The sequence below is a fragment of the Mauremys reevesii genome, linkage group 10 (assembly GCF_016161935.1).
Source record: "Mauremys reevesii isolate NIE-2019 linkage group 10, ASM1616193v1, whole genome shotgun sequence".
Classification (NCBI taxonomy): Eukaryota; Metazoa; Chordata; order Testudines; family Geoemydidae; genus Mauremys; species Mauremys reevesii.
The window spans coordinates 16,159,448-16,172,352 of NC_052632.1; the positions used below are offsets into that span (position 1 = coordinate 16,159,448).

General features: G+C 45.1%; 1 protein-coding gene across 1 annotated transcript; it reads left to right on the plus strand.

The window, feature by feature from the left end:
- The first annotated feature begins 7,835 nt into the window (after positions 1-7,835).
- Positions 7,836-10,920, plus strand: TLNRD1 (talin rod domain containing 1). Its single transcript, XM_039492971.1, has one exon. It carries the CDS (start codon positions 9,104-9,106, stop codon positions 10,169-10,171), a length of 1,068 nt encoding a protein of 355 aa, XP_039348905.1. The 5' UTR covers positions 7,836-9,103; the 3' UTR covers positions 10,172-10,920.
- Positions 10,921-12,905: the final 1,985 nt, after the last annotated feature.

A 12,905-nucleotide genomic window follows, 5' to 3' on the forward strand; every position in this document is an offset into this window, starting at 1 on the left:
GCACCTTCCCTGACCAGCCAACACTGATGTGGGTGAAGCATTGCCAGTGATACACCAGTGCTTGCATAATCATAGAAAAGTGACCCTTTTTGTTGACATTCTCTGTGGCAAGCTGGTCCAGTGCCAAAATAGGGATATGTGTGCTGCCTGTTGCTCCACTGCAGTTCAGGAAGCACGTTGCTGCAACTCCATCCACTATGTCCTGCATTGCCAAGAGTCACAGTGCTGCATAACAGGAGACTTTTAATGGCCCCCACAGTGGATTTTCCACTTCCAGAATGTTTTCCCACTGACCAGAATCAATCCAAAATTACAAGTTTCCACAGTGCAGTCACCACTCAATTCTCTATTGTCAATGCAGCTCTTATTCTAGTGTCCCTGAGCTGGAGGGCTGGGGTGAGTTTGGCATATAGATCCAGGATTGTGGCCTTGGAGGTTGTGCATCTGAAAGTTTTGCAGTCACTCCTTGTCGGCCAAAACCTGCATGACAATGCAATCCCATCAGTCCGTGCTCGTTTCTGAGGCCCAGAAGCAGCACTCCATGATCTGCAGCTGCTCTGTGAATGCTACCAACAACCTTGAATTGGTTTTCACTATGTAACACAGCAATGCTGGAGGATCATGCATCCTGGGCTTGCAGTGCTCATGATAATAGTTCAAAGCTATGAGCTTCTGTCAGAGATGGTGGGCAACAAGCAGGGTCACATGGATGTGTGAGATTTTTTAAAAAAATTATTGGATATGGATGATGTTATGGGATGGAGAAAGTTGCTTGCTGAGAAGTTAACCTCTTGCTCCCAGTCCCCCTGGCACATTTCCGAGCCACCATGCATTGCCAAAACATCCTAAAAGACAATGTGTTGGACACAGATGCATTGCACACTGGGATACCTATCCATGGTGCATTGCATTGTGCATTGACAAAAGCACCCCTGGGGAGTACTCACACCATCAACACAGGGAGCCAAGTATGCATGCACACAAGCAATAAACTGTGGTGGCCAATATAACTTGCAGCAGCAAAAGTTTGTAGTGTAGACATGACCTCAGTATGACGTCAGGAGCCTTGAATCCATTTCACTCATGAAGTGAGAATACACACTAAGTAGCTTGGTTAGGTTTAGAGAACAGCTAGCCAGAGCCCAGATATAGGCTGAAGCTGCAAAATGCAGGACTGAATCCAAACTTCTCCAAAGTTAGGGTTGGTTGGGATCTAGGTCATAGTCTGAGCCAGCCATGAAACTCTGATTCAGACACTGACTTCTCCAAAATTCAGGGCTATACTGGTCTGGAGTTTAGACTTGGCCATAGCTTTACAATTAACCATACACATACATACACAGTCATGTATTTTATTTATATAATGACATTATGAATTAACTGCATCCTGACAGACTAAACTGAGCTTTTGGGGGAAGTGCTGTGCCAGATTTGTTGCTGGAATCCATTGGTTTCACCGGCTGGCACAAATTCCATGGATATAAATTCTGTCCGAGTGCTGCATTATTCAATCAGCTCCAGTAGGGCTAGACATTATCTTTAATCTCTGCAATGCTGTAGAATATCCATGTTGATGTTAGTCTCACTGTAAAATTTGCTTTTATTTGAACTGCAAATTTTCACTGATTATACCTACATATTGATCACATAGATTCAGATGATCATGTTAGGAAAGAATTAGGGGAAATGAATGTTGGATGAGGCTCATGCATCTCCCCTAGGGACTCCATTTGTAGTCTAATTTCCCATTCCAAGTTAAATTAATTTTAGAGTCTCAGTTTGGTTTTAGGTTATTTACAGTCCAGTTCTGGCACCCTTACTCAGAGTAAGGGGTACCTTATTTTGCAAGGAGTCCCATTGATTTTTAGTATGACTACTTGCAGAGTAAGTTACTACTCAATGGGAGTTAAGGTGCCAGAATGAGATACATCTAATTATTAGCAGATCTCCTTACAGAACACACACAATGTGGGGAGATTGTAAGATTGGGGAATTCCAGCAGGGATCACGTGAAAAACATCTATTAAAGCAGTCTGATGATATACATTAAAAAAAAAACAAAAAACCTTTCAGAGCTGTACAGCTGCAGGACACAACCCATTTACCAAAAGTGCAATCCAGGAAGGGTGGGCCTCTGCACATTTTGTACAGAACACTTTTGATCTTAACAAAAACAGACCTAAGGGTTTTAAGGGAAGGTCTGGGATTCCTATTTATGTTGGACCATTCTTATCAATCTGGTATTCACAACTCTATAAAGTGCTTTGCAATTTCAAACCAGTCTGTGTCTACAAGCATGCTAGATTGTGTCTGGCCATGTTTGGGTGTGCAAAGAGAAGAGAGAGGCCACAAGGAGCCACTTTGCCCTCTGCCTAGCTCTAGGTGCCAGCCTCATGAAATGGCTTGTAGGGAGGGAAGATGGAAACACGATGTGGAGGCCATTAGAGCTCTCAGATTGGGCCAGCATAGAAAATGTATGCTGCAGCTTTCCAAAGAGTGGCAGAGCAGTTTTATAGCTACATTTTCTTTTTCATTAAATGTTTTTCTCTTTTCTGTTGCTGTGTGAAAGACCCACACAAACAGTAGGGGGAAACTAACTATATATGGGAAACAGTGAAAAGAACTATACACAAAGTTGTGTCAAATAAAAAAGGAGCACAAAATGAAAAACAGTTGTTTTCTTCTGATGTCATATGCAGCAACAGGAACTAAACACATTTCAAACATAACTGTGACGTTTAAGGTGCTGGTATTTTTATTTAATTGTATTTTTCTTATGTCACATATAGAACTTTTGATCATACAGTGTGAAACTAAAGTTGCTCAAAATGTGAAAAATCAGGTCTTAAAAAAAAAAAAAAGAACACTGCTACTATGCCAAAAACTAAATACATAAAATGATTTTAAAATATGAAAAAATTAAACTTGTGCAAAGATATAACATTTGTGTTATTTGTATTTTGCTGACTGTCACAGTTACCAGTTTAACTACGTCTGTAACTCCTCCTGGCCTCGTTGAGTGCACCCCTAATCCAGGTCTCAGGACTTGGGCTATCATGGCTCTTGGGATGAAATCATGGGATTCTCCTGCTCTCAAAACAAGCTTTGAGTTGCAGTCCCTGGTGTATCAACCCTGATTACTTTGGCAGGTCTCACTTGGGCTCTGACCCTGCCATTGTGTTCCCTCAGGGAGCAATGACAGTTGTAACCAGTGACTAGACAGCTTTCTTAAAGTAACATATTATTTATTTAGAATCAAAGTATTTAAAATAAAACAGATCTTAAAAACAAGAAAGCAGTCTACACACTTGCCTGTGTTTCCCTAAGGCTTACCATTTCCTGGATCTAGGAAGATCCAATTTCTTTCAGCCTGCTCTGCAGACCCTCTCTCTGTGTCAGTTAGCCTGTCTTTCTGACAATCATCTCTGTCTCTGTCTGTCTGTCTGTCTCTCTCTCTCACACACACACACTCTCTCTCTCTCCTGTCTTCTCCTGAAAAGGGCTTTTCAACTGTTTAATGTCATTTTGATCTCTACTTCCCAGCCTGGCAAAACAGCTGTGTAATTTCAAGCTGGTTCTTAGTGCCATTGTCTTGTAATTGCCACTTCAAGTGTTTGGTCAGAGGTTATTTATCTGGGGAGCCATTGTGTTGCCTTCCTATTTCTTCTTCCCACAACCCCCTATTAAACTAGCTGAGTGCTTTCATTCAGGAAAATCTTATAATCTATACTCTATATAATACCCTCCCCTCACTGACCAGGGAACAATTCATCAAATGGTTACAAGTATTCTTGCATTATTTAAATAGCATCTCCATATCTGTCACACTGACAAATCAATCTTTCACAACATTTCTATTAAGCAATAAAAAAGTTCAAGTTTCTGCAATATGGAAGCCCAAGCTGCTCTAGAGAAATTAACTTTATAACATGATCGAAAGATTCAGGAAACAAAACTCCACCCAGCTAATTAAAGCTTTTCATTTTTGTTTTATTAAGCACAAGGAAAGGGAAGCATGAACATGGCCAAAGAGAAGAGCTCACACAAGTGAGTCAGCCTGCCACACACTGCTAATCCATATTAAAAAGCATTTTTAATCCCTTCCAATGTAGCAATGCAAGCAATTTTTAGCCTTGAGAGTGGTTTGAGCCTCAGACATGCTCAGTGGAATCTCTTGAAAGTCAAGCACTGCCACCTGATTTCCATGTCTGATAATCAAGCTAGGAAGCACAAAATAGGAGGTATGGTATCTTTGTTTACCAGTTTGTCGGACGGACTATTAAAAAATGTCCTAAAGTTACTCTTTGACCTCTGCAGCTGTGGAGCCCAGCAGATCTGCAGAGGTTCTCTTTGTAAAGATATTTCTAAAGAGCTAATAAAGACACTATTGAGTCATTTAAAAGTTTAATCTTAAACAATGTAGCTGCATCTATATTGGATTCTAAAAATGTAAGGACCGGACATTTAGCTGGTGTAAATTGGTGTAGCTCCACTAGTCACTGGAGCTAAGCCTATTAATACCTATTGAGAATCTGTCTTAACTTTATTTTTAAATTATGACCTTACCTAAAACTGCTATAATAACCACCATCGTCACTATGAAGAGAGGGTGCATCGAGGGGTGAAGAACTGCCATATTCTGGACACACCCAAAACACACTCCACCAGCTCTGCAGCAACACTTTTTTTGTTTCAGAACAGTGTGCATCCTGCTAACATAATTGCTTTCAGAATTGTTGTTCATCCTGCTCACATCACTCTCAGATAAAAATGATCAGGTGAGTCAAAAAGGCCAATAGGGCATTCAGTCAACTGCTGAAAATCTAAGCAAACAACTCTGTTGCAAGATCAATCGAAATCTGTGTCTACAATGCTTGCACTCTATCTGGCTTGTGGTGCAGAATATATGGCGCTTACAGAGGCACTGATGCAGCACATCAGTGGGAAGAATTCAGTAGCAGATGCTTCAAGAGATTTATGCATGTCCTAGTATAGAAATTAGAGGACACACTAAACAAATTCTCCCAGCTCTATGATTAGCAATAAACCAAATCACATGGCTTGGTCACAGTCATACATTTCATGTGCAGAGGAGCAGAACACCAACTGTCACTGGGGAGGAAAAATACACTGTAAAGGACAAACAGTAATTTAGAGTCAGAGTTTCAGCAACACACCGAAGGGCAACATTTGCTATTTTTGCTCATCGTGAGGCTAGTGAGCAGTGGTCCAGTCTTCTGGGGCAACTTAGAGAAGCCTAAAGGTTGTCTGCTTTAAATTGTGTTGGTTGCTAATGGCCCCATGGGACATTCCAGCAGCTAGGAATTGCCAGGATTGAAAAGATCAGCCATGTCCCTCGTGCTGGCAGCTGGGAGGAAAGGTGGTACAGGAGATGCTACAGAGATTCTACCCAACCCAAGGATCTGTCTGCTTTGGCCCAGGAGGAATGGCACAAAGCAGACTTAATATAATGGAGAACCGGGGCCACAGAATCTAGAGATGGAAAAGATCGAATAGGTTATCTACTAGTTCTTTCTGCCAGTGCAGAGACTAAACAGCTTCCAAGATGAGCTTTCAAAGCCTTCTTCAACTTTGGCCATCCTCAACAATTACCTAAGTTAAGATTTAAATAATAGGTGCTCATCTTGGTACAGAAATATCTGGTTTTCCCATGAGTATGGCTGGAAATATTTGAAAATATAAACTAATTTATAGTTAGTTAGGGGGGAGGGGTAGCTCAGTGGTTTGAGCATTGGCCTGCTAAACCCAGCGTTACATGTGTAACAAGGAGTTTGACTTATAAGAAAGTCGAAGTGATATGAAAGAAGTCAAAAGATTAATATTACTATTTAACCCTTGCTTTGCTGAGTTAGCAGCAGCAGCAAAATATATAAAAACATAACATGTGGTCACAGGCAGGGCTGGCTCCAGGGGTTTTGCCGCCCCAAGCAGAAAAAAAAAAAAAGCCGTGATCGCGATCTGCGGTAATTCAGCGGGAGGTCCTTCGCTCCAAGTGGGAGTGAGGGACCCTCCGCCAAATTGCCACCGAATACCTTAAAGTGTATTAAACCTCCGGAGTTGCCGCCCCAAGCACCTGCTTGATAAGCTGGTGCCTGGAGCCGGCCCTGGTCACAGGCTGGGCCTGAGTCTACATTGTATTACACCAGTTTTATGCTGCTGGAAATCCATTCACTTCAACAGAATTTCACTAGCATAAAAATGGTGTAATAGCTGAGAATCAGACCTATGGACTTCAAATATTTTGCATCATTCACCACCACTTTACTGAAATGTAAATTTTCTATGGAAATGTCCCATTAAATATGACAAACAGTTGTATCTTTAAAATAAGTAATTTTCATTTTATTTTTATTTAAAACAACTCTATTGCCTCCAAAACTTTCTTGTTTTGGATGAGATGTTATGCCAAGAATCTTCTTATACTGCCCTTGATAAGTTCTGGAAGGGAAATCAGTCAGAGGAAAGCGTTTTTTTTTCTTAACATCATCAGAAGCAGGATCCTGCCTTCCCCAATGAAAAAGTTCTGACAGATAGCAACAGATCTTTAAAATGTGATGTGCACAAATGTAAGGAGAGCACCAAAATTCATTTTCACACCGGACCAAAATAGGATTCGAACTTGTCCCTGCCTTGGCCAACGTACAAGGTCACTGCAAACAGTGCAGGGGAAAGTTTAGATATAAACAGAAAAAGGTAATATTTGGCATTATAAATACACTCTATTTTTTCTATTTATATTTGGTTTTACAACACCTACCTTTTATAAAAACTAAGTTTGGGTCCTAAACTGACTTGACAGTGGCCGACCCATTACAACAAACTAACACAACAAAAAGTTTTCAATAAATTATGACAATATTAACTGAACTATGAACCCGATTCCTCTATTGCACTTTACTAATTCACAAATTGCATTCTGTATTGCAAACCTGATATACTATTAAACTTAAGACCATGCTTGTGCAAAGTATTTTACTTCATTGTATAATACAGAACAAGTTGCGATAATGCTGGGAATTGAATAGGTATATCAAACTCCCACTAAAAAATCCCTACTCAGAGTAGCAGTACTGTAGTTGCAGATAGAATTAATCCAACATGGAAATCCGCAGCAAGGGAACTCTACATGTAGCTGTGGCAGAGCCTTTGATATATTCATCTGACACAGTAGTCTTTGTGAACTGGTCAATTTGCGTGTGGGTGTGGGAATGGTCCCCCCCCCCCCAATCAATTGCCTTTTTTGCACCACAGTATCTTTTCCATCTCGAACTAATATGACTGCATTGCATATTATGTGCTTTCTCCTAATTGGTCAGTGAGCAACCATAAGCCAATCCATAGAGGCTGATCTGGTGAGGCAAGCCCCTCTCCTTGTGCATTTTATTTTCCTTGTGTTCTGCCGTCCCTTTCATCTCCTCCCTCTTGTGTTTATTTGAGAGAGTTTTTATTTATGAATCAATCACCTGCTTTTTAATCACCTCCCCTATGGATGACGCTAACCCGTTTCTAGCCACAAAAGCTCCTGACAGACTGAGCCGCGCTGTTGGCACCCGCGACAGACCCAGACCCAGGCCCAGGACCGAGGGGAGGTGGGGCCGGGGGAGATGTTCAAAGCAGCAGCGCGTAGAGCCATGGCTGTGCGGGGCGCGCCGCCGGGGCAGCAGCCAGGCGGATGAATGGGACGGGGCTGGCCGCAGCAAGGCGCTGCTGCCCCCTTTCCCTGGGAGGAGCGTCAAGCAGCGGGCGTGGAGAGCGCCGAAGGGGGGAGGGCAGGATTTGAACGAAGGGCGGTGACACCGCACAAAAGATTTCTATAGGCTTAAGTGAGGTTACAGCAAAGGCAACGGGGAGGCGGAGGAGTGGGCGAAGCAGCCTCCCTTAGAGCCATGCAGCGTCTGGCTGGCAGATCCGCAGCAGCAGCCGCCTCTTCCCAGTAGTTTGTTTTAGGGCCCGGGCAGAGGAATCGGAGGAGAGAGGGCGGCCGAAGGGCTGTTCCCCGCCCCGTCCCTGGAAGTTGGTGATTCGGCCAGAAAAATGGCAGGAGCAGAGCCAAGCCGAGCGGGTCGCAGCATCTGCCGCGGCTGCAGCCCGGAGCCACCACCCTTGTTGGCGGCGAGAGTCTAAGTTCGTGCCGCGGCAGCAGGAGGCCACCGAGGAGCCGGACGAAGTCGGAGCGGATGCGCCCACGTCCGGAGGGCCCGCAGCGAGGAGGGGATGGAGCCAGGCGGCCGGGAGCGAGCTCGGGGCGGCTGGATGCATGAGCAAGGAAGGAAGGCGTGAGCCAGCCACAGAGGGAAGGGGAGAGGATCCCTCCCTCCCCGCCAGCTGCCGGATCCGGTGGCGCTTTTGCTCTCCCCTCCCCGCCCGTTGCACCGAGCAGGGGTGTGTGCAAACAGCCCGCGATCCCAGCAGCGCAAACACTAAGTCTGTGCCCAGCTCCTCCAGGGCTCGTGCAGTGCGACCGGGCCACACCCTCGGCTGTGCTTCCTGATACCAGGAGATGCGGGTCTGCCGCCGCCTGCGACTGACTTCTCGGGGACATGTAAAGGAGGAGCACATGGTTCGCAGTCGCCTCCTTTCGGAGCAGTGGGATTTTTTTTTTGAAGGAGTTAAACGGTAATAAGTTGGATGTTTCTTTTCTAATTCATGGCAGCCGGTTTGCATCCGTAATTTATTCACCGTGAAGAGGGAACTTTGCAAAATCCAGCTGCCGGGAAGCAAACCAACCACCGCGGCACAGATCAGCGTGCAACATAAATACAAAGCCTAGATCATGCCGGGAAGGGACCCGGCGGCTCCCCCAGAGCAGCACCCCGCCGCTGGCCCGGAGGTCTAGCCAGTGCATTGCAAAGGGGAGAGGCCGGGGCTCTCTCAAGTGCGGAGGATTTTGCTTTTCCACCCACCCACTCCCAGCAGCCCCAGCCCCGGCGCCCAGAGGCTTTTTTTTTACTCGCGGAGATTAATGGAATGATGGTGCGGGAAAGGCAGAGAGATCCTGCCGGGCTCAGTCGGGACTGCTCGGGCGGCGGGAGAGGCGGTGGCAGTGGGGTCGCAAGAGGCATGCGAGTGCCCCCCCGGCGCGATGGCTAGCGGTGGCTCTGGCAAGTCCACTAGCGAGGTGTCCAGCAGCGCCGTCCCCAGCAGCAGCTCGCTGCAGAGGAAGAAACTCGTCTCCATCTGCGACCACTGCAAGATCAAGATGCAACTGGTGGCGGATCTGCTCCTGCTGTCCAGCGAGACCAGGCCGGTGAACACCGAGAGCCTCTCGGTCTTCGGGGAGTCCTTCGAGAAGTGCAGGGACACGATCATTGCCAGGACCAAGGGGCTCTCCATCCTGACCCACGATGTCCAGAGCCAGCTCAACATGGGGCGCTTCGGGGAAGTGGGGGACAGCCTGGTGGATATGGGGAACCTGGTGGTCTCCCTCACTGAGTGCTCTGCCCATGCTGCCTACCTGGCTGCCGTGGAGACCCCAGGGGCTCAGCCTGCTCTGCCGGGCTTGGTGGATCGCTACAAGGTGACCAGATGCAGGCATGAGGTGGAGCATGGCTGTGGGATCTTAAAAAACACCCCTTTGCCAGACATGAGCCCTCAGCTCCTGCTGGAGGTTTCCCAGAACATGTCCAAGAACTTGAAATTCCTGACAGATGCCTGTGTCTTGGCCAGTGAGAAATCCAAGGATAGGTTTGCCAAGGAGCAGTTCAAACTCAGCGTCAAGTGCATGAGCACCAGCGCCTCTGCCCTCCTGGCATGTGTCAAGGAGGTAAAGACTTCACCCAGTGAGCTGACCAGGAACCGGTGCGTCTTGTTCAGTGGACCCTTGGTGCAATCTGTCCATGCTCTGGTGGGCTTTGCCACTGAGCCCCAGTTTTTGGGTAAAGCTGCCACCATTAATCCAGAGGGCAAAGCTGTGCAAACTGCCATTCTAGGAGGGGCCATGAGCGTGGTATCTGCTTGCGTGCTCCTGACCCAATGCCTCAGGGATATAGCCCAACACCCAGAAAGTAGCACCAAAATGACAGATTACAGGGAAAGGTTGAGGAACTCGGCTTGCGCCGTCTCAGAAGGTTGCAACCTGCTATCTCAGGCACTAAGAGAAAGATCTTCACCCAGGACTTTACCGCCAGTGAACTCCAATTCTGTGAATTAACCTCCACCCCCATTTAGATCTCAGTCATTACTAAAGGAAAATAATATCCCACCTCCCCAAGCCCTGGTTTTTGTATACCAAAGAATTTGCTTAGATGAGCCCAATCCTTTGATTTTATGTGGTGAGGGAACACAACAGCAACATACTTAAACTATATATACACAAGAAGAGGTGGACAAAATAATTAGTGGCCAGTTTAGGCATTTTTGTAATTGAGTAATTATTCACAAATATATTTTCCATCAATCAATAAGGTCTATATACAAACAAAAGGTAATCAAAAAAGTTTTATACCCGAGGAGGTGGGGGAATCTAAAAAGCTTTAATCGCGCTGGGTGCGGTTTTTAAAGTTTTGTCTTGTCTTGTCTTCCAAAATTTCCCTTCTAAATTCCACTGTTCAGTTGTGCAGGAAAAAGAAGTTACCTCAGTTTTCACGTATAAAAACAAACCAACACCACCTAGATGATGGATGTAGCTACTTTCGGGAGGGGGGAGGAGAACGGGGGATCTAATTTCTTTTGAATCAAGTGTTAGGTTAGAGAAGTGCATTTGGTGTGCAGGAGTGGAGATTGTGATTATGTTTTCCATGTGTTGATTTCCAAACTGGGGGAAAAGCTACTGTGAGTGTTTAAACAAACAAAAAATTACACTATAACTAAAATGATTTTTAATTTTTTTTCCAATGTCAGTTTTTATCTTGCATGTACTGGAGTATTTATTTCATCTATTAAAATGTTATGTTTCTCAGATGTCTTTCTGTGAATCTCTTAAAACCTGAATAATTGAACAACTAGGCCTGTTTGCATTGTATGTCACTTTCCCCAGGGAATGCGTGGTACAAATGCAGCTGTAATTTAGACAGAGCAGCATGCAGACTTGAATTCAATTTATTTTATTCTAACAAATACTTTTCTTCCCATTTTCCCCACTCCTGTTCCTTCCCCCAAAAGAGAATCCATTGAATTAGTCTATTTTTTTTTTTAAAAGCTGGACCATACTATGTGTAGAGATCACACACTTGTAAAGAAGTGGTTGTTGGTTCTGGGTGGCACAGGGAGGGTTTGCAAATCTATATTGTCAAGTTAAGTAAGTTTCATGTAGTCTTCGAGAAGTTTTACTGAGTATTTTAGCTTTTGTTGGTATTATGGATTCTAATATGTTAAGCCTGTGAGTTTTGGTTGGAAGACTTATTCCTGCAAACTTTTACCTGCAGATGAAGTCCCATTGATTTCATTGGGCCTGCTTTTGTACATAAAACTTTGCAGGATCAGGCCCTATGATCCCACAAAGACTTGCATTTGTAATTCTTTGACATAGGTCAAGTATAACAAGTTTGATAATGCAGGTACAATTAAAAGTTCGCTGACTAAGAGACTACCTAGGAAGGCCTGGTCCAGCAGTGGAAGTTAGACTTGGCATATAAACAGTACTATAGAATTTTACAGGAATTGTCTAAAACTGTACCTAAAAAATATTACTACCATGTTTTGGACCACTGCCATAGACTACTGTATTTGTTTAACAAGAAGTAAAGCTGATGTCTGCATTAGAATATAAACTGTCCTAGACTATTGAAGTGTCTTCCTATTACAGCAAGGCTGGTGGCAGATATGGTGCTTTTATTTTCCTAGCCTCAAACATAAGAAAAAGATCACTTGATTCACTAGGCCAGCGTTTCTCAAACTGGGGTCGTCGCTTGTGTAGGGAAAGCCCCTGGCACGCCGGGCCGGTTTGTTTACCTGCCCCGTCCGCAGGTCCGGCCGATCGCAGCTCCCAGTGGCCGCGGTTCACTGCTGCAGGCCAATGGGAGCTGCTGGAAGCGGCGGCCAGTATGTCCCTTGGCCCACGCTGCTTCCAGCAGCTCCCATTGGCCTGGAGCAGCGAACCGCGGCCAGCGGGAGCCGCGATCGGCTGGACCTGTGGACAGGGCAGGTAAATAAACTGGCCCGGCGCGCCAGGGGCTTTCCCTACACAAGCGGCGACCACAGTTTGAGATACACTGCACTAGGCCCTAACAGTCTGAACGTTTTTTAAGATGAGATTATATGTATCTATTTGTACAGTATTTCATTGGGTTTGGAAGGATGTTTGCTAGTTTTTTCCTTACTGAAATTCAATGGATCCTGAAATTAGGGTATTTTCCTTATTGAAACTAATTGGAGTTCAGCAACCTCTGTGGCTAGGAATTTTATTTTTGGAGGCGCAGCCTTGAGTTTAATGCCTTTGTGTGTTCCTCACTAAGTTACTAATTTATTCTGTGTAACTTATGCAACACAGATATAATGACTGCATCTGTATAACTCTAGTGTAAACCCTCTTAATGCAATCTGATCAGGCATAACTTTCTAACTTTGGCTCAGATAATCCTCTCCCACAGGAAGAGCCCACAGGAGGAAACTCCCTTGGAGGAAATCTATATGAGGATTCCCTCAGATTCCCCACATGCACATTCCCATCAGGATGGCAGGGTTTGTCTTCCTCAGGAATGGTTTTGGAGGCCGTTGGGAACCCACAGCATGCCAGGGGCATCTACATGGAGTTGCTGTGCCACTGCACTGTCAGTGATTCCTATGGCCCCTCCTTCCTTGTCTTCATAGTAGCCTGTCTCCATTAAAACCAAGCTACCAGGGCCTCTCCCTGATCACAGCCGTCCTTAGGACGGAAGAAGAGATGTTCAGTGGAAAAGATAAGTCCCAGCAGGTATTATCTTTTTTTGACTAACTTCCCTGGGGAG